The sequence below is a fragment of the Protomyctophum parallelum genome (genome assembly GCF_964188405.1).
Source record: "Protomyctophum parallelum genome assembly, chromosome: 13".
NCBI classification, from domain to species: Eukaryota; Metazoa; Chordata; class Actinopteri; order Myctophiformes; family Myctophidae; genus Protomyctophum; species Protomyctophum parallelum.
Window position 1 is genome coordinate 32,663,558 of NC_139708.1, and position 24,235 is coordinate 32,687,792.

The 24,235-nt window shown below is 47.2% G+C and overlaps 2 protein-coding genes across 3 annotated transcripts in view; both read left to right on the forward strand.

The window, feature by feature from the left end:
* Window positions 1–192: 192 nt before the first annotated feature.
* On the forward strand, window positions 193–5,593 carry ankrd54 (ankyrin repeat domain 54). Of its 2 annotated transcripts, XR_014570140.1 has the most exons (9): window positions 193–823; window positions 1,414–1,461; window positions 1,590–1,688; window positions 2,111–2,182; window positions 2,901–2,948; window positions 3,057–3,181; window positions 4,102–4,209; window positions 5,198–5,324; window positions 5,365–5,593. XR_014570140.1 is itself a non-coding variant. In XM_083779839.1 (8 exons), exons 1-8 carry the CDS (start codon window positions 445–447, stop codon window positions 5,270–5,272), a joined length of 954 nt encoding a protein of 317 aa, XP_083635965.1. In that variant the 5' UTR covers window positions 193–444; the 3' UTR covers window positions 5,273–5,593. The 2 variants fall into 2 exon arrangements, 1 of the variants encoding a protein (XP_083635965.1); XM_083779839.1 differs by having other exon boundaries at window positions 5,198–5,593.
* A 367-nt stretch (window positions 5,594–5,960) lies between these two features.
* LOC310868610 (uncharacterized protein) overlaps window positions 5,961–24,235 on the forward strand; it is a 53,998-nt gene continuing 35,723 nt past the window's right edge. The window contains exons 1-12 of the mRNA XM_083779066.1: window positions 5,961–6,160; window positions 9,299–9,532; window positions 9,614–10,642; window positions 10,978–11,172; window positions 11,394–15,416; window positions 16,266–16,371; window positions 16,645–18,422; window positions 19,312–19,375; window positions 19,777–20,834; window positions 21,603–21,648; window positions 22,998–23,341; window positions 24,142–24,186. Of these exons, the coding sequence (XP_083635192.1) occupies window positions 6,125–6,160; window positions 9,299–9,532; window positions 9,614–10,642; window positions 10,978–11,172; window positions 11,394–15,416; window positions 16,266–16,371; window positions 16,645–18,422; window positions 19,312–19,375; window positions 19,777–20,834; window positions 21,603–21,648; window positions 22,998–23,341; window positions 24,142–24,186 (8,958 nt within the window). The 5' untranslated portion in view covers window positions 5,961–6,124. The remainder of the gene's footprint in view (window positions 6,161–9,298; window positions 9,533–9,613; window positions 10,643–10,977; window positions 11,173–11,393; window positions 15,417–16,265; window positions 16,372–16,644; window positions 18,423–19,311; window positions 19,376–19,776; window positions 20,835–21,602; window positions 21,649–22,997; window positions 23,342–24,141; window positions 24,187–24,235) is intronic.

Consider the following 24,235-nt stretch of genomic DNA (forward strand, 5'->3'; position numbering starts at 1 on the left):
TTTCCTATAGTATTTACAATATACACAGTGCGCCCAGCAAAAGGCCCATCTGATTGGTTGCCTGGTTGCGCTGATGCTATTGGATCAGAATGAATGAACAACATGATGTCTGATTGGTCGTCGTTATTGTTGGAGGTTGTTGATCGTACAATGGGTGTGCCTTTTACTCATTTCAGTCGATGAAATGGAAAATAGGGGACATTTTGGTTCGAGATCAAATGGATAAAATACATCTCGGAGGAAGGTAAAAGTAGGTAAACAGTGCGGGAAGACAGCTGTGTCTGTTTACATGCCATGCAGCAGACAGTGGACACTAGCTTCGAAGTTACAACTGTGGACACCATTTACGGGTTTGTTTCCTTGTGGACGAAGCAAGAGCAGGAACCATATGCAAATACAGCCGTCTAAAGTCTGAAAACAGCCTACATATGTTTCGGTATTAATATGGACGGGTGGAGCCCAATTGTTGGAACCGCTTCAGATAACGACCGCTCTAGCTCCGAGGGGGAATACATGGTGGAGACCGAAACCCCGAATGAACCCGAGCAGCAGAACAGCAGCAACGAGGAGAGAAGTGATGGGGCCACCGCCACGGTCGGGTTCGGGATAAGTGGAATTGGGGAGGGGAACGTTATACTCGGTCGAACCGGGAAGACGGCCGATCAAGAACTTCGATACCTGCATTTATTATGGGAACCAACAAGTCGACCTGAACCGGGCGCTGGTGTACCCAGCAAACTGGGGAAGATGACAGGGAACAGAGCCAGGAGGCATGGCAGAGCTGTACGGAACCAGGGCTCTTGCCCTTATCAAGATATTTATGGTAAAGGAAGGATCCTTGATTGATTGATTGAAATATTTATTAACAGTTTGCAGAATTACAGTACAATTCAAGCACAACTCAATACAAAGACTGTTAACTGTGAGTGGACTACCCAATAAAGCATTACACTTGTTTACAAGAGGGTCCACCTTGTTCAATTCATCAAAACATTAGACATACAAATATACACTTCGAATTAATAATGCGTTGCAATGCAATCTGTATAGTTAGTCATTAACAACCCTTAAAAGAAAATTACAATCCCTTGATACATGAATAAATTGGTCTATCAGTCTATCTTATAAATACCTGTCTGTACTAAACAATGAAAGACATTTCTGTAAAAGTGTGCCATTTGTTCCGATATGAACTGGCTATTTTGTCAAAATGTTTCAAAAACATATAACTAAAGTAGTGAAAAGAGAACACCTACAAGCTCACAATTACACATTGTATTGTGATGCTTCTGAGCTTGTAGACTGGCTATTGCCACCTGACAATCATAAAACAAAGTTTAAAAAAATAGGGTGGTGGTTAAGTTATGTTTTGTAGACAATTAATTCAATTGACTGCATATCTCACCCCTACAGCTATGAAAAGACTCAGAGAGGCAGCCAATGGCAACGACATCGATACAGGTACGAGATTTAACTGCAGTGCAGGCTAAGTCAATGTAAAGACGCTGTGAAACAATAGAACTCTTGTGTTTTACAAAACAATACATTTTAATTTATATATGAATTATATTAAAATGTTGCTCTTGCAGTGCGAAAGCTTCTACAAGACAAAATTGACCCCTGTGCTGCAGATGACAAGGGAAGAACAGCCCTCCACTTTTCTTCCTGCAATGGAAATGAGAGCATAGGTAGGTCTTCTCGATTAACCTGGAAAATGGATGATTAACTTTGCTCTTAGTATTGTGAACTAATCTCTATAAAAAACATTAGGCAAGGGACAATATTTTTGGGGTTGGAAATGTTCTTGTTTCCGTTTGTAGTTAGTTTGCAATCTGAGTAGTATTGACCAATCATGATTGAGCATGCTTTGCTGATGCGAGGTTCACATCCAGGTAAACATTCTGTGTGGAGAGTGAGGGCAAAAGAGGCAGAGCGCATTTCCAAAAATATTGTCTTGACTCGAAATCTGCTCAACATCAATCAATGTCTCTACCCCCTCCAGTTCTTAGCATTGGCTTTCTGTTTACTTCTACTACTACTACTGTTGTTGTTTACTAGCATTAGGTAAAGTGTAACAACTGATCTCTGTCCTGTTTTGTTGGTCTTCTAGTGCAACTGCTGCTGAGCCACGGTGCCGACCCCAACCAGCGAGATGGTTTGGGAAACACCCCTCTCCACCTGGGTAGGACAGATCATCAGAACAACAACTCATGACTCTGTGTGGAATGGAGCTCAGCCATGAATATCACAACACTTTTATTTACACAACCGCTATAAGAAAACACCTGTTCATTCTATGACACTATGTCCAGGGACCCCCAGGTTTGCTTGAGGGGAGTCTGTGGGGTGTGCCCCAACTAAGTGATTGATAGAAATGAGAATCAAATGGACCCTTATGGATCTGTAATTCTGAGTGTACAAATGAAAGCTAATTGATGGATGTGAAATGAATTAAGGGGCGGCGGTGGCTCAGGGGTAGAGTGGCTGGATGGTAACCTCAAGGTTGCCTGTTTGAACCCGGGCTCCCCCAGAGTTGGTGTCGAAGTGTCCTTGAGCAAGACACTGAACCCCTAATTGCTCCTGATGTGCTGGTTGGTGCCTTGCATGGTTTCTGCTGCCATCGGTGTATGAATATGAGTGTGTGAATGGGTTAATTGATGCACTATGTAAAGCGCCTTGGATAAAGGTGCTATATAAATGCACCAGTTACCATTTTAAAGCTAATTACTTCATACAATGAAAGCACATTATGCACACAAATGCAACATTAGAGGGAAAAAAATACTTTTTCCCCCTTTGTCCGAGTGTGAGCTAATAACTAATCCTTGCTTGTTCATTCGTTTGATACATCAACGAGGTGACCATTGTGTTAACATTCCTTTCTGTCTATGTGTCTGAAGCGGCCTGTACCAACCATGTGCCTGTAATCACCACGTTGCTGAGAGGAGGTGAGAATGTTGGATAATGGATATGTATTATAATTATTTAATATTTACAGTTGTCTGTACAGTGACAATATATTATATTTATATCCTTGATGTAATGTTACTGTGCAGGAGCACGCGTGGACGCCCTGGATCGAGCCGGGAGGACCCCACTACACCTGGCCCGCTCCAAGCTTAACATCCTGCAGGAGGGAGACTCGCAGAGCTTAGAAACCCTTAGAGGGGAAGTTACACAGGTAACATTAGTTAAGCCGGATATATATGCCTCTGCACGTTAGTGTTGTGTGCCGATAATGGCAGATCTACAAGCTCAACACTTTGGATCACAAGCTTATAGATCAGCTATTTAATATTACAATATTAAGCATTCTTCTAAAACGACCCTGAATTCTGATATTCTTTGTGTCTACCATTCTCTACTTTTTTGATGAGGAGGTATATTGATTTATTGATGGATTTGGGAAGTGGGTTTGTGCTAGCTCTTAATATACAGAAGTAATAGAAGGCAGAAGGTAAATCATAACTAAATAATTATCCTGGCACAAGTTACATACACCTCCATTTGTTAAGTCAGACTGGACAAGACACACAAATCACATTGGCCCTCATTTATCAATTAAGTGTCAAATCTGCCCTAATAGTTTTTTTTGTAGGTTTTGTAGTACACTCACGTCGCCACGGCATTTATAAAGCGATCGCAAACAGCTGATCCTTCCTTAATTTAATTCCTAGCAGTGATAAATGTGACGGCTGAAATCAATCTGGCACGCCCTATGAAATCAAGCCTCGCCCTCGGTTTTGCGACATGCACAACTGCAATACGACCAAACAACGCATGGAAACCATGGTTACCATGGTTACACGATGGAAAAAGCGAATAAAAAAGATCTGTTTGATCTGTCTTGATCACTTGACTATCATCACTTGATGATGCTCTGGCATCCAGGAAGTGTGTGTGCACAGTTTCGCTGCGATAGGGCTAACGATGCCGGAGATTACCTGTTCAGACGGATGGACAGGGTGCAAAACATAGTCTCTGCCATGCCTTTCGGCCGGACGGAGACAACAAAGGGAATCCACTATAAGGAAAATGAGCACATGTTGATGTCTGACACTGGGAACTTTGCTAAAAATTCCTGTCTGTCCTCTGTTACAGATTATTCAAATGCTGAGGGAATACCTGAACCTCATGGGACAGAGTGAAGCCAGAGAGAGACTGGACCACATCTCCACACAGCTTCAACACACACGCACCAAAGAACAGGTACGTAGACACTCACATCAACACACATTGTCACTGTTGGCGGAAACCTTGTATGTCCCCGTTACTCTTCAAGGAAGCTCTTAGAAGGAAGTGAAGTGGTCACGTGACTGGGCTGCGCCATGACACTTTCATGGACACTTTCATGGGAGCCAAACTCACACCAGTAGTGCAATGAATACATGGCAGTGAATGGAGCCGGCTGGACCAGCTCATAACAAACATTATACATGAACAATTGCGAGCTTTGTCATATAATTGGTTCAGGAATATGAAAGAAGACATAAGTGATATCACACGTTTTTTCCGAGTGGTTGTTTAATAACTTAATAACTATTTATTTTTATTGAGGTATTTATAGAAGAGCACATAGTAAGTTTTCTGCCTGGACTGCTCTCTGCTCTTTGAAAAAATAAATCACATTAAGTAGTATGCACATAAAAAAATAAGACAGCCTAAAATAACGTGTTATATATATTATTTTATTTTCCAGAAGCGATCACTTTACAAAAGGTCTCAGTCATTCATAAATAATGTTTCTTCATGAGCTGGTCACTGAGCTCTCATTGACTCCAGTGCATTCTGCCGAACTTCCGGGTGTAGTTTGGCTCCCGTGAAAGTGTCCATGAAAGTGTCATGGCGCAGCCCAGTCACGTGACCACTTCACTTCCTTCTAAGAGCTTCCTTGTTACTCTTCAGGAAATGGAAAGACCAGTGAACCAATAGGATCCACCGGATCCGCCCCTCTAGACCAGAAATCACACTGGCTGGGGCACGCTACTTTGGTAGCAGATCTACAAGCATAACGATGTGACACATTGTCAGCTTGTAGATTGATTTAGATTAATTCATGAAGAACAAAAACAAAAAACTATTGAATATGGGGAATTGAGGATACAAAGCTTCTGCCTGACGGTGATGATATGATACAAGTCCAAATATATGTATTTAAATATGTGTATTTTAACACCAAGTTACTTTTCCTTTTCAGGTAGATGAGGTGACTGATTTATTGGCCAGCTTCACATCACTCAGTCTACAGAAACAGAATCTGGGGGATAGGTAGTTGTGTGTGTGTGTGTGTGTGTGTGTGTGTGTGTGTGTGTGTGTGTGTGTGTGTGTGTGTGTGTGTGTGTGTATGTGTGTGTGTGTGTAAAGATTGTGTCTTTGCAGATAAATTCACATTTGCCAATGATTATGAGCAAAGTCATGTGTTGAAACAGAAGAAAATATTTCTTAAAGCATTCAAATGTATATTGACGGAGTTGTATTGCTTTCCTTTCAACAATGTATTTCTGTATCATTCTGCCTTTCTCTCTAACTTGCATGAAATGTCCATAATGTGAGCTGTGCTGTAAACATGATTACGTTTATTGTTGTAAATGGATATATCAACAAGTTAATAAACTACCTTTGGATATATTTATGAAACACTTGTCCTCCTGTCTGCTTTATCTATCTAGTACATATATGTTTTTCATGCATTTATTTATTTTTATGTAATCTATGTAAATTTTAATACTGTTCAATTAAGCTAAACTATTAACTTACTATTATTAAGCATCACTTCATGATGTATCCTCATCTCTGGACTCTGGTGCTGATACAACGTATGCATAGCATGGCTACATGTTCTTGGCGCCGATTGGTTACGTTCGGTAGGCCCCTCCCCCAGGTCCACACGCATTGTCTTTATATATATATATATATTTGGGGGCTTTTATGCCTATTATAGATAGGATTCGGACAGTAGACTGAGAAGAAATGGGGAGTTAAATGCAGCAAAGCTCGTCGGGATCGGGATTCGAACCCGCGACACGCTGTCCGGCTGGCATTGCAGCCTAGGGTGCAATCATAGGGGTGCAATGCCCAGGCTGCACGCCGGCGGCCCGAGCCCTCGCATTGTTGTCTACAGAAGATGACCGAACCGGCGTTAATCGTTGAACGCACAGAGGTAGTAACATTTAATGAATTCGTGCATTTTGCTACATCTGGTGTTTCTATAGCGTGGGCCTATATGAAGTCAAAATGCATAGAAGTCAGTGTGTTCATCCACTTTGAAGAGCCGGGCCTAGGCGGCGATTGAAAGCCACGGGCTGTGGTTGCAGCCGTGTCTAGAAAGCAGAGCGCTTGAGCCGCTGCAGAGCGAGCGGTGGAAATGTTGGGAGTTAAAACTCAAAGTGTGTGTGTGTGTGTGTGTGTGTGTGTGTGTTTGTGTGTGAGATAGAGAGAGAGAGAGAGAGAGAGAGAGAGAGAGAGAGTGTGTGTGTGTGTGTGTGTGTGTGTGTGTGTGTGTGTATCTGTACGCATTAAAACCTCTGCCAGGTCAGGCATTGTGGCCTCCTGGTGGCGCTATAATAGGCCAATGTGAAAACTGAAAGGGGATGCTTTGCTTGCACAAGGTGGGCTCCAGGCACATGGGTGCTGCTGTGACGTTTAGACTCAGACTCAGACTCAAGAGATAGACAGGCCAGACAGGGGGCAATGATTTGGGTGACCTGACCATCTACATTGTAGATGGTCATTTCACCCAAATGGTTGGTTTTAGAGGAAGACTTCTAGAGACCTTGTAGATCAGGGGTACTCAACTGGCGGACCGCGGTCCGCGACCGGACCGCGGACCACCTCTTTGCGGACCACCCAAAAAATAAATAAATAATATAATATAAATAACATCAGATGGTACATTTCTCATGTGAAATTGCTGCAAAGGCCCCCAAAATGTCCCCCAAGGGCCCCCAAAATTCTGGCGCGCGCTATGTGCGCGCGCAGTGTGGCCTGCCAGGGCGTATAACTCCCGGCCTGATTTGGAGTTCCACTCCGGGCCTGTTCCACCCCATTATTGGTTGGGTGGAAGGCGATCTGATTTGTATAAGCTTGGCTTGACCATACTAAACGGGCATAGAGCCCTGCTCTCCGATGGACGCCGCGCATGGGACCGGACCTCGGTCTTATTCAAAAAAATATTTGTGGACCTTCATCATTTCTAGTTGAGGACCCCTGTTGTAGATTCTACAAGGTCTCTAGAAGTCTTCCTCTAAAACAAAGGGGTGGTAGCTGAGGTTCTATCAAGGCACAGTCGCAGAGAACATATGCCAACACAACGACGTATTCACATACATTCTGGAGTTTATTACACACACACACACACACACACACACACACACACACACACACACACACACACACATATAAATATATACAGTAAAAACAGTGGATGTATGATGTGACTGTCCCTAGCAGATTATGGCAACAAAGACAATCATATCATATCATATTGCACATACAGTCAGTCCCTCCGATAAAGTAGCTGCTCCAGTGTCCTCTCCTCCTTCTGCATTTAGTTTTAATTTCAAATGCATTTAGTTTACTTCTATTTATACATAAATACAAATACATTGGATATACAAAATACAATTGTAATACTATAGTCATTAAAGGGCTGATGTGGACTCAAGACCGGACTCGAAACGAGTCAAGGACTCCAGTACTACAACACTAATTCTCTGCACGTCGTCCCTTGCTCTGCAGCCGACAACACAAACATTAAACACCATTAACAATAAAGAGACAATATGACGCAAACGACCCATTATGATGTACATTTTCCATTCATTGTCAATGCGTTTACTAAACAAACTTTGAACTAAAGACAAACATTAAACCTGTGTATAGGAGGGGCTAGCACCCCTCAAAAATATATCTAAAAAATACTTTACATGGCTATTGGATCTTATATCAGATTCGTTTCCAATCCCAGTCACCCATTCTCATCCTTATATTTAGTTAGATATTATTTGTCTGCCTGTGTAGCCTAACAAATGAAGACTAGACAAAATGTTCGGTAGGAATTAGGTTGGAATGTTAATCGATTTAAAATACAATAGCAACCTCCGCCACGGGTGGGAGAAGGTGTCGGGGCGCTTAAGCCCTGGGGGAGATAGTGGCCAATGGGATCGCAGGAAAAACACCGTCAAATTAACCTGAAATGCAACTGTAATCTGCTTGTGTAGTAGGTGGGTTTCTAGCCATCATGTTAATTTCAAGGACCCCCATAACTCCCATGTACACTCTCAGAGTTACACACCCGTACGGGGCCATTTGGAACCAATCAAGGACACTTTGAGACCCACTGGTGTAGCAGAGTGTTTCCAGTGAGCCAAGTGTTTGACCAGATTGGAACAGAGCCTTCATTAGTATCATTAACACTGACTCTGTTTGACCAGAATGGAACAGAGCCTTCATTAGTATCATTAACACTGACTCTGTTTGACCAGAATGAAACAGAGCCTTCATTAGTATCATTAACACGGACTCTGTTTGACCAGAATGAAACAGAGCCTTCATTGGTATCATTAACACGGACTCTGTTTGACCAGAATGGAACAGAGCCTTCATTGGTATCATTAACACTGACTCTGTTTGACCAGAATGGAACAGAGTCTTCATTACTATCATTATCACTGACTCTGTTTGACCAGAATGGAACAGAGCCTTCATTAGTATCATTAACACTGACTCTGTTTGACCAGAATGGAACAGAGCCTTCATTAGTATTATTAACACTGACTCTGTTTGACCAGAATGGAACAGAGCCTTCATTAGTATCATTATCACTGACTCTGTTTGACCAGAATGGAACAGAGCCTTCATTAGTATCATTAACACTGACTCTGTTTGACCAGAATGGAACAGAGCCTTCATTAGTATCATTAACACTGACTCTGTTTCACCAGAATGGAACAGAGTGAAGAGCCTTCATTAGAGCCTATTATGTTTACATAAATGTTAGAATGCTGGGTTCTTTGTTTGCCTGGTGTCCTATAGTTTCAATGTACGTATTATTTTTATAGTATATTGCTTGACAGATGCTAGGTTCTTGAGACACTGCAATGTCTCTGTATTATATGTATATGTATTGCCTATTGTAAGTCGCTCATGGATATTTAAGAGTGTCTGCCATGCCTAAAGTGAAAATAGTAATAGAACATTGTAAATTGTAATAGTAAATTGTTTGCATTAATCTGTATAAAATGTCTGGAGGAAATTAACGGAAACATCATATTTCCATCGTCTCTGCCTTGTTGTCCAGGAAGTGATGGTGGAGGAGGCCGTTCCACTCGCAACCGCTTCAGAAGAGTCTAACGGGACGTCCGAACCACAGCCGGACGCGACGGAAGAGCAGGAGATCAAGCGAGAAGCAGAGACGGACCAGGCTGACCCGATGAAAGGCGTCGCCGACGCGGTGGACGTTAAGACAGACGAGGCAGAGGTGGACGTTAAGACAGACGAGGCAGAGGTGGACGTTAAGACAGACGAGACAGAGGTGGACGTTAAGACAGACGAGGCAGAGGTGGACGTTAAGACAGACGAGACAGAGGTGGACGTTAAGACAGACGAGGCAGAGGTGGACGTTAAGACAGACCAGACAGAGGAGAGGCATGTGCAGGAGGAAGGAGACGCAGAGATTAAAGAGGAGGTTGTTGTTGAAAGTCAACCTTTATCTCAGACACGTAAAGAAAAGGACGAGACCACTGAAGACACGGCAGCCGAGGTGCCTGTAACGGCCGAGGCGTCTCAGACGATGCCCATTTATCCCGACGCGGGGCTCGAAGAAGCATTGGATGTTGCTAAAGATGCACTTGAAGAGGCAGAAGTGAGTGAAGTTGTTTCTGAGGAAGCGGTGCCTGAACTCGAACCTGTGGCTGCTGGTGAGAACGTGGAGAAACTAACTGAGACGACGGAGGTGCCAACCCAAGAGGAACTAAAGGAGGCGGAGAAGGTGCCAATCCAAGAAAAAGAAGCTGAGGTCTTGGGAGCAGCAGCGGATGAAATGCACGTTCAAACGCAAGTCCAAATTGCTCCGCTGGATGGGATCACAGAGGCGACGCCCGAGGTACAAGTAACAGAAGTCCAGGAGGAGGAAAGACGACAAGAGCCAACTGTCACAGAGGACAAAGAGGACGAAGGCACGTTGGTTGAAAGCAGCAGTGCAGATGTGTTCCCTGGACCTGATTCAGAGGCTAAACCTGAGTCTCTGGTACCAGAAGGTAACCCTGAGCCTCTGGTACCAGAGGATAAACCTGAGCCTTTGGTACCAGAAGAAGTCAAGGCAGCAGATGTAGACGATACCCCGTCCCACGTCCCTGAATCCAATCAGTCAATAACTGACAAAGATCGAGAGAGAACAGAGCTGACCGCTGAGGCGGTCGAAGCTAAAACACCCCCGGGCGACGAAGAGGGCCGAGGCACGGTGGCCGTTAGCAGTGCAGAGGCGTTCCCCGAGCCTACAGAGGACGCGTGTCGCCCACCGTCGACGAAGTGCGAGGAGACAGAAGAACAGAGTTTGGAAACCGGAAGCGAAAAGGCAGAGGAGGAGGCCGTTCCGCTCACAACAGGTTCAGAAGAGTCGGACAGGACACCTGGAGAAGATCAGGTACAATGCATGTTCCACCTGATGAAAACTGCATGCCTGACTGCTACAACTCTCAGTTCTGTTCAATCACAGCGGAGGTTTGCCGCTGACTGTCATTTTTTTCTAATTATTCTTCTGCACTGTAATTTTACTCTCTTATTTTGTTACTTATTACGTATTCAAATGTCATTTTACGTTGTTTTTTTCTGTGTCTGTCTTGAATAGGTGTTTCCTATTAAGGAGATGGGTGTTTAACTTGTTTTTTCTTCCTTTTGCTTCATGTTTTGCGTAAAGCACTTTGAATTGCCTTTGTTGTTGAAATGTGCTCTACAAATAAACGTGCCTTGCCTTGCCAGATCATACGAGAGACAGCGGTAGACCATGCTGAGCCAATCGAGAGCCTCGCTAAACTGGATGAGACAGAGGAGAGGAAGGTCCAAAAGAAAGAAGACGCAGAGAATAAAGTCAAGGAGCTTGGTGTGAGTGAAAGTCAACACCCATCCCAGAGACGGAAAGAAATGGACAAAACCGAAAAGGAGACAGCGGCTGAGGTGAGATTAGACCTGTCACAATATTACTACACAATGGCACAATCGGAATAATTTGAGCTTGCTGTGAGCTTGCAGATCTACTATTTCCGCTATTTGTGAACATTTATGATAAGTATGCAATTGTGAAATGTATGGTCTGTCTCCTTTATTTGAGTTATTAGTCAATTACTAAATTGTCAGTTATTTGTGACTAAAATGTCCTCATCGTGACAACCCTGTAGGTGAACGCAGCTCAGAAGGTGCTCCTTACAACTGACGAGCGGTCAGAAGATGCACAGGTCGCTGCTGAAACACTGGATGTTGATAAAACTTCACTGGAACCTACAGATTCAGCTGAAGGAGCACAAGATGAGAAAGTTGAGAAACCAATCGAGACGCAGGCCGTCGAGTCGGAGGTGCCGACCCTAGCAAAGGAACTTGAGGCTGTAATAAGTCGGGTCGTCAGTGCCGAAGCCGCGGCTGAAACCGAGATGTCGACCGGAGCGCCGGTCGCGGCCGAATCTGTTCCGCCTGTTGAAGTCGTCACAGACGGCGAGCCTGCGATACGAGCAGTCATGGAAGGAGCAGCGGATCAACCGCAGGTTCAGACCCAAGTCCAAATAGCTTTGCGGGAGGTGATCGCAAAGGAGACAGCGGAGGCTGAAAGCAGCATTGCAGATAGGTTCTCTGAACTTTCTCTGGTATCGGAGGAAGTCAAGCAGGACCGGAGGCTGAAACCGGAGGCTGAAAGCAGCATTGCATATTGCATTGCAGCATTGCAGTATTTCAGGTTCTCTGAACCTGATTCAGATGTAGACGAGACCCCGTCCCACGCGCCTGATTCCATGCAGTCGACAACTGACAAACAAGCAGAGAGATCAGAGCTGGCCACCGCCGACGGCTGCGAGGTTGTCCTTCCGGAGACGGTGAGCGTGTGCAACGAGGGGAAAGCTGTAGAGATGCCAGAGGTGGACACGGAGCTACACAAACCTGTATGGACATGGATGGACATGGATCTAAGCACAGAAGACGAAGGCTCCGCTACACGCAGAGGTTATAAGCAAAGAGGACGTAGCTCCAGCTCCAGAGACAGTAGCAGAAGACACCGCAGAGACGGAGGATATAAGAAGAAGAAAATAAGACGAAATATTAAAGTGCACACAGAAGATGTGGAGCTCCGTGGACGAGAGCTAGGTCCAGAGATGGTATCCTGGCTATTAGTCTGGCTGGATCAACCGCAGGTTCAGACCCAAGTCCAAATAGCTTTGCGGGAGGTGATCGCAGAGGAGACAACGGAGGCTGAAAGCAGCATTGCAGATCAGAGGTGGCTGGCCGCCACCGGCGGCCGCCACAGACGGCTGCTCGAAGACCCGCCGTTACACGAAGCTGCCTCGTCCGTCTCACCGGCACCACCTCCCCCGGCACCAGATTCCACGGCCTCTGCGACAGAACCCCGACCGCACGTAGGACCGACAGGAGAGAGCTCCGTGGCAGAGATGGCCACGAAGGTCATCGAGAGGTGGCCTTCACGTCCTCCTCCAGCTGAGGTAATCGAGAGGTGGCTTTCACGTCCTCCGGCTCCTGCTGAGGTCATTGAGAGGTGGCCTTCACGTCCTCTTCCTGCTGAGGTCATTGAGAGGTGGCCTTCACGTCCTCTGGCTCCTGCTGAGGTCATTGAGAGGTGGCCTTCACGTCCTCCTCCGGCTGAGGTCATTGAGAGGTGGCCTTCACGTCCTCCTCCTGCTGAGGTCATCGAGAGGTGGCCTTCAAGTCCTCTGGCTCCTGCTGAGGTCATTGAGAGGTGGCCTTCACGTCCTCCTCCGGATGAGGTCATCGAGAGGTGGCCTTCAAGTCCTCTGGCTCCTGCTGAGGACGAGCAGGAGGAGGAGGCTGAGCCAGAGGAGAAGATGAGAGGCGTGGAAGAAGAGCAGGGAGCGTTCCTCCCTCTCCAGAGCGTCACGGCCCAGGAGGTTCTGTCTGCACTGATCTCAGAGGAACGTGAAGACGAGACGCCCGCGCGTCTCGTCACGTGGGATGACCTGTGGGATGTCACAGACATCCCACAGGCGGACACGGACCGGGACAACACGCGCCCAGAGACAGAGCTACACAAAACGCCTGCATCGCCACGCACGGAAGATGCCGCCGAACCGATGAAAGATGACGGCGGCCTGAACAGGGATCTACGCACAGAAGACGAAGGCCGAGAGATGGAGCTACACGCAGAGGTTTTAGGCAAAGAGGATGTAGCTCCAGCTCCAGAGACACGTGCGGTAGCAGAAGACACCCTGGAGACGGAGGATATAAGCCGAGATATTAAAGTGCACACAGAAGAGGTCGGCCCCGAGGACACCGATGTGGGACAGAGTTCAGACGAGGCAGCTCGCCCCGAGCCCGAAGACCCGACGTTGCACGACGCCGCCTCGCCTGTCTCGCCGTCACCACCTCCCCCGGCACCAGATTTCACGGCCTCTGCGACAGAACCCCGACCGCACGTAGAACCGCCAGGAGAGAGCTCTGTGGCAGAGATGGCCATGGAGGTCATCGAGAGGTGGCCTTCACCTCCTCCGGCTCCTGCCGAGGAAGAGCAGGAGGAGGAGACTGAGCCAGAGGAGAAGATGAGAGGCGTGGAGGAAGAGCAGGGAGCGTTCCTCCCTCTCCAGAGTGTCACGGCCCAGGAGGTTCTGTCTGCACTGATCTCAGAGGAACGTGAAGACGAGACGCGCGGCGTCACAGACATCCCACAGGCGTACACGGACCGGGACGCCACGCGCCCCGAGGCGGAGCTACGCAAAACGCCCGCGTCGCCACGCATGGAAGACGCTGCCAAACCGATGAAAGATGACGGCGGCCTGGACAGGGATCTACGCACAGAAGACGAAGGCAGAGAGATGGAGCTACACGCAGAGGTTTTAGGCAAAGAGGATGTAGCTCCAGCTCCAGAGACACGTGCGGTAGCAGAAGACACCCCGGAGACAGAGGATATAAGCCGAGATATTAAAGTGCACACAGAAGATGTCGGCCCCGAGGACACCGAGGTGGGACAGAGTTCAGACGAGGCAGCTCGCCCCGAGCCTGAAGACCCGATGTTACACGACGCCGCCTCGCCTGTCTCGCCGGCACCACCTCCCCCGCCACCAGATTTCATGGCCTCGGCGACAGAACCCCGACCGCACGTAGAACCGCCAGGAGAGAGCTCCGTGGCAGAGATGGCCACGATGGTCATCGAGAGGTGGCCTTCACGTCCTCCGGCTCCTGCTGAGGACAAGCAGGAGGAGGAGACTGAGCCAGAGGAGAAAATGAGAGGCGTGGAGGAAGAGCAGGGAGAGTTCCTCCCTCTCCAAAGCGTCACGGCCCAGGAGGATCTGTCTGCTCTGATCTCAGAGAAACGTGAAGATGAGACGCACGGCGTCACAGACATCCCACAGTCAGACACAGACCGGGACGACACGCGCCCAGAGACAGAGCTACGCAAAACGCCCGCGTCGCCACGCACGGAAGACGCTGCCGAACCGATGAAAGATAACGGCGGCCTGGACGTGGATCTACGCACAGAAGACGAAGGCCGAGAGATGGAGCTACACGCAGAGGAGACTGAGCCAGAGGAGAAGATGAGAGGCGTGGAGGAAGAGCAGGGAGTGTTCCGCCCTCTCCAGAGCGTCACGGCCCAGGAGGATCTGTCTGCTCTGATCTCAGAGAAATTTGAAGATGAGACGCGCAGCGTCACAGACATCCCACAGTCGGACACGGACCGGGACGACATGCGCCCAGAGACAGAGCTACGCTTGTCGCCACACACGGAAGACGCTGCCGAACCGATGAAAGATAACGGCGGCCTGGACGAAGACGAAGGCCGAGAGATGGAGCTACACGCAGAGGTTTTAGGCAAAGAGGATATAGCTCCAGCTCCAGAGACATGTGCGGTAGCAGAAGACACCCCGGAGACGGAGGATATAAGCAGAGATATTAAAGTGCACACAGAAGATGTCGGCCCCGAGACAGAGTTACACAAAGATGATGTGCAGATCGACCCGCACAGAATGGACGAAGGCTCAGGGATGGAGCTCCATGGACGAGAGCCAGGCCCAGAGATGGAGCTCCGTGAAGGAGAGCTAGGCCCAGAGATGGTGGCCTGGCTATTAGTCTTGCTTATTAGCCAGGCAGAGACAGAGATGGAGCTCCAGAGAGACATTTCCGAGCCTCCGCGGGTGGTTCCTGAGAAACCAGGGTACGAGCAGGAGGCCAAAGAGGAGACCAGCAAAGAGGTAGGCCTGTCTCAAATATCACCTGATCCACTGGTCGCTATCATTTTAGAAGACCATCTTTTAAATCTAGGCTATATGTTTTTTCTTTGTGCATGATCGTCAGAATGGAATTAAAGGGCGACTTCACCACTTTTCAACCTATCTTCATATAATTGGCCCTCACTAAGGTTCATGATGAAATGGCACAATTGTTTTCTACTCAGTCTGTGAGAGTTGTAGGCAGTTCAGAAACCCGTCTTGCAGTGACATCATCGTTAGGCAGATTTAGTTTTTTTAAAACAAGATTTAAAAAAATATATATTTAGATTTGTATTATCGTGAGAATGATGGCTTTCATTATTTTATCGTAACTTTTCAGGAATTAGCCATGGATTCCCCATCAATGATGTCACTGGAAGATGGGTTTCTGAACTGCCCACAGCCTATGAGACACGACCGAGTAGAAAACAATTTTGCTATTTTATCATGCAGGCTGTTTTATACTAACTGTACTATTTACATTATTATTTTACTAACTTGTAGCTGGACTTTAACAATTATTAGTGGAATTCGTATTTATTCCTAGATCAGTGGTTCTCAAACCTTTTCATTACAAGGACTACCATAACTCTGAGAGTGTACAAATGGAACCAAATGGACCTGTCTGGGTCAGTTTGGTTCCATTTGTACACTCAGAGTTACAGACCTGTGAAGGTCCATATAGAACCCCCATAAGGAACAGTAAGAGACCCTGAACGACACTTTGAGACACACGAGAGAAATTACTTGTTATGGTCAGAAGGAAATGCTACTAGAGAACTGAAGGAGTAATAATGCGCAACAATAAAATGTCTCTTTCTGTTTAAATAGACAAAATCAGAAGACAGAAGTGTGGTTTGTTCTCCTGAACAGAAGGGAAGAGATTTACCAGCATGGATGACAGCATGGATGACAGCTGCATCCCCTTCACCTAAAGGTGTGTGTGTGTGTGTGTGTGTGTGTGTGTGTGTGTGTGTGTGTGTGTGTGTGTGTGTGTGTGTGTGTGTGTGTGTGTGTGTGTGTGTGTGTGTGTGTGTGTGTGTGTGTGTGTGTGTGTGTGTGTGTGTGTGTGTGTGTGTGTGTGTGTGTGTGCGCCTCTCCCCATCTGATCTTCCCAACCATTGAGGTGTTCAGATCTTTACTGAAAACCTAACTATTCTCTTTGGCTTTTATTGCACTTGATTGTCTTATGTGTTTTTAATGATTGCAGAGGAGACACCAGAGGCTGAAAGCAGCATTGCAGATAGGTTCTCTGAACCTGATTCAGAGGCTAAAGCTGAGCCTCTGGTACCGGAGGAAGTCAAGCAGGCAGATGTAGACGAGACCCCGTCCCACGCGCCTAATTCCACTCAGTCGACAACTGACAAACAAGCAGAGAGATCGGAGCTTGCCGCCACCGCCGGCCACGAGGTTGTCCTTCCCGAGACGGTGAGCGTGTGCAACGAGGCGGTTGAACCGGTGCCCAAGGGGAAAACCGTAGAGATGGACACCGAGGTGGGACAGAGTTCAGACGAGGCAGCTCGCCCCGAGCCCGAAGACCCGACGTTACGCGATGCCGCCTCGCCCGTCTCACCGGCAGCACCGGCACCGGATTCCACGGTCTCTGCGACAGAACCCCGACCACACGTAGAACCGCCAGGAGCCGTTGCAGAGATGGCCACGAAGGTCATCGAGAGGTGGCCTTCACCTCCTCCGGCTCCTGCTGAGGACGAGCAGGAGGAGGAGACTGAGCCAGAGGAGAAGATGAGAGGCGTGGAGGAAGAACAGGGAGCGTTCCTCCCTCTCCAGAGCGTCACGGCCCAGGAGGTTCTGTCTGCACTGGTCTCAGAGGAACGTAAAGACGAGACGCGCGGCGTCACAGACATCCCACAGGCGGACACGGACCTGGACGGCACGCGCCCAGAGACAGAGCTACGCAAAACTCCCGTGTCGCCACGCATGGAAGACGTTGCCAAACCGATGAAAGATGATGGCGGCCTGGACATGGATCTACGCACAGAAGACGAAGGCCGAGAGATGGAGCTACGCGCAGAGGTTTTAGGCAAAGAGGATGTAGCTCCAGCTCCAGAGACACGTGCGGTAGCAGAAGACACCCCGGAGACGGAGGATATAAGCCGAGATATTAAAGTGCACACAGAAGATGTCGGCCCCGAGGACACCGAGGTGGGACAGAGTTCAGACGAGGCAGCTCGCCCCGAATCTGAAGACCCGACGTTACACGACGCCGCCTCATCCGTCTCACCGGCACCACCTACACCGGCACCGGATTCCACGGCCTCGGCGACAGAACCCCGGCCGCACGTAGATCCACCAGGAGAGAGCTCCGTAGCAGAGATGGCCATGGAGGTCATCGAGAGGCGGCCTTCACCCTGTCCGGCTCCTGCCGAGGAAGAGCAGGAGCCAGAAGAGAAGATGAGAGGTGTGGAGAAAGAGCAGGGAGCGTTCCTCCCTCTCCAGAGCGTCACGGCCCAGGAGGTTCTGTCTGCACTGATCTCAGAGGAACGTGAAGACGAGACGCGCGGCGTCACAGACATCCCAGAGGCGTACACGGACCGGGACGCCACGCGCCCCGAGGCGGAGCTACGCAAAACGCCCGCGTCGCCACGCATGGAAGACGCTGCCGAACCGATGAAAGATGACGGCGGCCTGGACAGGGATCTACGCACAGAAGACGAAGGAAGAGAGATGGAGCTAAACGCAGAAGTTTTAGGCAAAGAGGATGTAGCTCCAGCTCCAGAGACATGTGCGGTAGCAGAAGACACCCCGGAGACGGAGGATATAAGCCGAGATATTAAAGTGCACACAGAAGATGTCGGCCCCGAGACGGAGTTACACAAAGATGATGTGCAGATCGACCCGCACAGAATGGACGAAGGCTCAGGGATGGAGCTCCAGAGAGACATTTCCGAGGCTCCGCGGGTGGTTCCTGAGAAACCAGGGTACGAGATCACATCCCAGCAGGAGGCCAAAGTGGAGACCAGCAAAGAGGTAGGCCTGTCTCAGATATCACCTGATCCACAGGTCGCTATCATTTTAGAAGACCATCTTTTAAATCTGGGCTATATGTTTTTTCTTTGTGCATGATCGTCAGAATGGAATTAAAGGATGACTTCACCACTTTTCAACCTATCTTCATATAATTGGCCCTCACTAAGGTTCATGATGAAATGGCACAGTCTGTGTCTCATAGGAGAGCTGTGGGCAATTCAGAAACTCGTCTTGCAGTGACATCATCGTTAGGCAGATTTTGTTTAAAAAAAAAAAAGGATTTAAAAAATATATATATTTAGATTGGTATTATCGTGAGAATGATGGCTTTCATTATTGCATTCATTATAACTTTCAGGAATTAGCTTGGATTAGCATCAATGATGTCACTGGAAGATGGGTTTCTGAACTGCCCATAGCCTATGAGACATGGACCGAGTAGATTTTCTTTTGCTATTTTATCATGCAGGCTGTTTTATACTCTTACTGTACTATTTACATTATTATTTTTACGAACTTATAGCTGGACTTCAACAATTATTAGTGGAATTCCTTTTTATTCCTAGATCAGTGGTTCTCAAACCTAATTACAAGGACTACCATAACTCTGAGAGTGTACAAATGGAACCAAATGGACCTGTCTGGGTCAGTTTGGTTCCATTTGTACACTCAGAGTTACAGACCTGTGAAGGTCCATATAGAACCCCCATAAGGAACAGTAAGAGACCCTGAACCACACTTTGAGACACACAAGATAAATTACTTGTTATGGTCAGAAGGAAATGCTACTAGAGAACTGAAGGAGTAATAATGCTCAACAATAAAATGTCTCTTTCTGTTTAAATAGACAAAATCAGAAGACAGAAGTGTGGTTTGTTCTCCTGAACAGAAGGGAAGAGATTTACCAGCATGGATGACCGCATGGATGAAAGCTGCCTCCCCTTCACCTAAAGGTGTGTGTGTGTGTGTGTGTGTGTGTGTGTGTGTGTGTGTGTGTGTGTGTGTGTGTGTGTGTGTGTGTGTGTGTGTGTGTGTGTGTGTGTGTGTGTGTGTGTGTGTGTGTGTGTGTGTGTGTGTGTGTGTGTGTGTGTGTGTGTGTGTGTGTGTGTGTGTGTGTGTGTGTGTGCGTGCGTGCGTGCGTGCGTGCGTGCGTGTGCGTGTGCGTGTGTGCAACTATTCTCTTTGGCTTTTATTGCACTTCGTTGTCTCATGTGTTTTTAATGATGTACATATTTGTCTGTGTGCCGATGGTCACTCGCTATTGACCTCAACCCTGTAAAGCACTTTGGTCAGCTTCTGTTGTTTTAAATGTGCTATATAAATAACGTTTGATTTGTGTGTTACATTTGTACAGTCGTGGATCAAACTCTTCGGCCCGTTGAAGTCGTCACAGACGGCGAGCCTGTGATACGAGCAGTCGTAGAGGTCATGGAAGGAGCAGCGGATCAACCCCAGGTTCAGACCCAAGTCCAAATAGCTTTGCGGGAGGTGATCGCAGAGGATACACCGGAGGCTGAAAGCAGCATTGCAGATAGGTTCTCTGAACCTGATTCAGAGGCTAAAGCTGAGCCTCTGGTACCGGAGGAAGTCAAGCAGGCAGATGTAGACGAGACCCCGTCCCACGTGCCTGATTCCACACAGTCGACAACTGACAAACAAGCAGAGAGATCGGACGAGGTTGTCCTTCCGGAGACGGTGAGTGTGTGCAACGAGTCGGTTGAACCGGTGCCCAAGGGGAAAACCGTAGAGATGGACACTGAGGTGGGACAGAGTTCAGACGAGGCAGCTCGCCCCGAGCCCGAAGACCCGACGTTATGCAATGCCGCCTCGCCCGTCTCACCGGCACCACCTCCACTGGCACCGGATTCCACGGCCTCTGCGACAGAACCCCGACCGCACGTAGAACCGCCAGGAGAGAGCTCCGGAGACCCTCCGGCTCCTGCTGAGGACGAGCAGGAGGAGGAGATGAGAGGTGTGGAGGAAGCGTGGAGGAGCGTCACGGCCCCGGAGGTTCTGTCTGCACTGATCTCAGAGGAACGTGGGATCACGTGGGATGACCTGTGGGATGTCACAGACATCCCAGAGTCAGACACGGACCGGGACGACACGCGCCCAGAGACAGAGCTACACAAAACGCCCGCGTCGTCACGCATGGAAGATGCTGCCGAACCGATGAAAAATGACGGCGGCCTGAACAGGGATCTACGCACAGAAGACGAAGGCCGAGAGATGGAGCTACACGCAGAGGTTTTAGGCAAAGAGGATTCTGTGCAGATCGACCCGCACAGAATGGACGAAGGCTCAGGGATGGAGCTCCATGGACGAAAGCTAGGCCCAGGGACGGTAGCCTGGCTATTAGTCTGGCTTATTAGCCAGGCTACAAAGACAGAGATCCAGAGAAACAGCAAAGAGGTAGGCCTGTCTCAAATATCACCTGATCCACTGGTCGCCATCATTTTAGAAGACCATCTTTTAAATCTAGGCGATATGTTTTTTCTTTGTGCATGATCGTCAGAATGGAATTAAAGGATAACTACACCACTTTTCAACCTATCTTCATATAATTGGCCCTCACTAAGGTTCATGATGAAATGGCACAATTGTTTTCTACTCAGTCTGTGAGAGTTGTGGGAAATTCAGAAACCCGTCTTGCAGTGACATCGTTAGGCAGATTTAGTTTTTTTTTAAACAAGATCTTTAAAAATATATATTTAGATTTGTATTATCGTGAGAATTATGGCTTTCATTATTACATTGTAACTTTTCAGGAATTAGCTTGGATTCCCCATCAATTATGTCACTGGAAGAAGGGTTTCTGAACTGAACCAAGTAGAAAACAATTGTGCTATTTTATCATATACTAACTGTACTATTTACATTATTATAACTTCTAGCTGGACTTTAACAATTATTAGTGGAATTCTTATTTATTCCTAGATCAGTGGTTCTCAAACCTTTTAATTACAAGGACTACCATAACTCTGAGAGTGTACAAATGGAACCAAATGGACCTGTCAGTTTGGTTCCATTTGTACACTCTCAGAGTTAGAGACCTGTGAAGTCCCTGAAGACACACTTGGAAAATTACTCGTCAGAAGGAAATGCTACTAGAAAACTGAAGGAATAATAATGAAATAATCAACAATGAAATGTCTGTTTCTGGTTTGTTTTCCTGAACAGAAGGGAAGAGCTTTACCAGCATGGATGACAGCATGGATTACAACAGGTGTGTGTGTGTGTGTGTGTGTGTGTGTGTGTGTGTGTGTGTGTGTGTGTGTGTGTGTGTGTGTGTGTGAGTGTGTGTGTGTGTGCGCGTGCGCCTCTCCCCATCCGATCTGCCCAATCCATTGAGGTTTTCAGATCTTTACTGAAAACCCACCTAACGGTATTCTCTTTGGCTTTTATTGCACTTGATTGTCTTTGTCTTATGTGTTTTTAAGGATGTACACAACCACACTTTGAGATCCACTGGCAGACTGGCGTAGGGTTTCAAGTGAGCCAACATGTGCAATATCAGCACCCTGACAGAACAGAGCCTTCATTAGTATAATTAACACTGACTGTTTGACCAGAACAGAGCCTTCATTAGTATAATTAACACTGACTGTTTGACCAGAACAGAGTCTTCATTACTATCATTGGTAACACATGTGAAGGAAAGAATTAAGGAAGAGCCATAATTCTTAACAATATTTCCTGTTGTATGGCCTATTGACTGAATTCTGGCAATTGCAGTTCCAACAGACCATAGGCACAGACAGACAGACAGACAGACAGACAGACAGACAGACAGACAGACAGACAGACAGACAGACAGACAGACAGGTTTTGCTACAACACTATGGATGTTACACAGTAGGACTTCCCTCCTTAGGAAAGACGCTCAATGGCAACAAAACGCTGCGTTTCCTTTGAAACGCAATCTGTATCCTCATGCCTTCATTCAGTGGGTCCCAACGTGAGGTCCAGAGGGAGCCTCAGGGTTCCTTGAGGGGGTTCCAAATGAACCCTTATAGGTCTGTAACTCTGAGTGTGTACAAATGTAACCACACTAGAGGTTCGGGCTGCCACGCAGCCCTCACATAGCAGATAGCAACCTAGGCCTGCACATCCACACAAAAATCAAGTACAATCGCTATGTGTTGAATCCTCAAGTAGTGCCTTAAATGACTCTAGAGACCAGTTTGTCCAGTTTCAGAGAGTCCTGGATTTAAATTTCTTCCATTTGTCTGGGGCATAACAGATAAAACCAGTCATTCCTTGTTCACTGTTCATATATCTCTCACTCTCTCTCTCCTCCCCCCTCTTCTCTCTCCCTCTCTCTCGCTCCCCCTTCTCTATCTCCTTCTCTCTTTCGCTTCCCTCCCTCTCTCTCTCGCCCCCCTTCTCTCTCTACCTTTCTACCCCTCTCTCTCCCCCTCCTCTCTATATCCCTACCTCTCTCTCTTACAATTTTGCGATTTTGAGTGTACAATTTTGAGAGTGTACAAATGGAACCAAATTGTTCCACAAGGATCTACGGTATTCTCTTTCAAAATTAATTTAACAAGTATTATTATATTTTGTTCCAATCAGCAGTGGGCGGAGTGAGAGGTGGGATTTCATCAGATGATGAAGATCATCACATGACCTCTATGTGGTATACAAGCGATGAAGATGACGAAATAATACTTGCCAACTTGAGGAGGAGATCTCGACGGCGGACGAAGCGTGGACGAGGGTGGACGAGGGTGATGAGTGATGAAGATGAGGAAATACCCAAAACTACGGAATCCCCCGGGAAGGTGGTGATGTTGCTCCGCAGGAAACCAAAGGATGGAACCAAAGGATGGAATTGTCGCCTCCGCAGAGATGAAGATGAGAAAATACCCAAGAAGAGGAAGACGAGTGATAAAGATGCATGCGGACCTTTTCAATGGGTCAGTTCTTCTAACTTTCTAAACGTATTTATTACTAGAACAGTGCCCGTAGGGGGGTGATCAGGTGTGATCAATTGGCTAATAAAGGGAGAGGTTGCGCATCACTGTGGTGGAGTGCAACACTTGTGTCAAAATGCATTCCCCACTACCACCCAGTTATTATGTTTCCACCCTGTCTGCGTCCCTTTTATGCCCATATATGGAGTTCTGTGTCAGGCATGCCCAAATATGGAGTGTTGTGATGTCAGAACAGGCCAGCTCCATATATGGACCATATATGGAGTTTTGCACAAAATACACTCCTTGGGCTAAAAAGAGCCATAGGCACTTGCAAATGTGCTGACCTCATCACATTTGTGCTGACCTCATCACATTTGTCATGACATCTATTGGCCGTTTTTAGCCCAATGAGTGTTTTTTGTGCTAAACTAATGCTTGGAATGGATTCAGAATCATGAACCCCCTAGTTTGACATGTCACACACATGCTACTTAAAGCATAAGGAAAGTTTGACATTTTTGACAATTTTGCCTGCCATAGGATGTTTTTTTTTGTGCCTATATGCATACATGAATGTATGTATATAGACAATATTTTAGGCCAATAAAAAAGACTATATACCAAATTTCCCACTTTAAACAAAAGTAGCCTGTCGACTGCCGGACTACTTTGCACAACCATCTCCTTATAATTTACATTAGACAGCTTTAAAGACACTAGGTTATCTTATCAGCTCAGCTAGATGACATCACTGATTTCTGTGAGCCATTACGTATAAACATTGTCTTATTTTAAATTAGGAAGAAGATAATGTCATTCTTGGTGATGCCGATTTACCCGAGGAGGTCCCTCTGGACCTCTCCTTCTTGGATCACCTTGGATCACCCTCCAAGA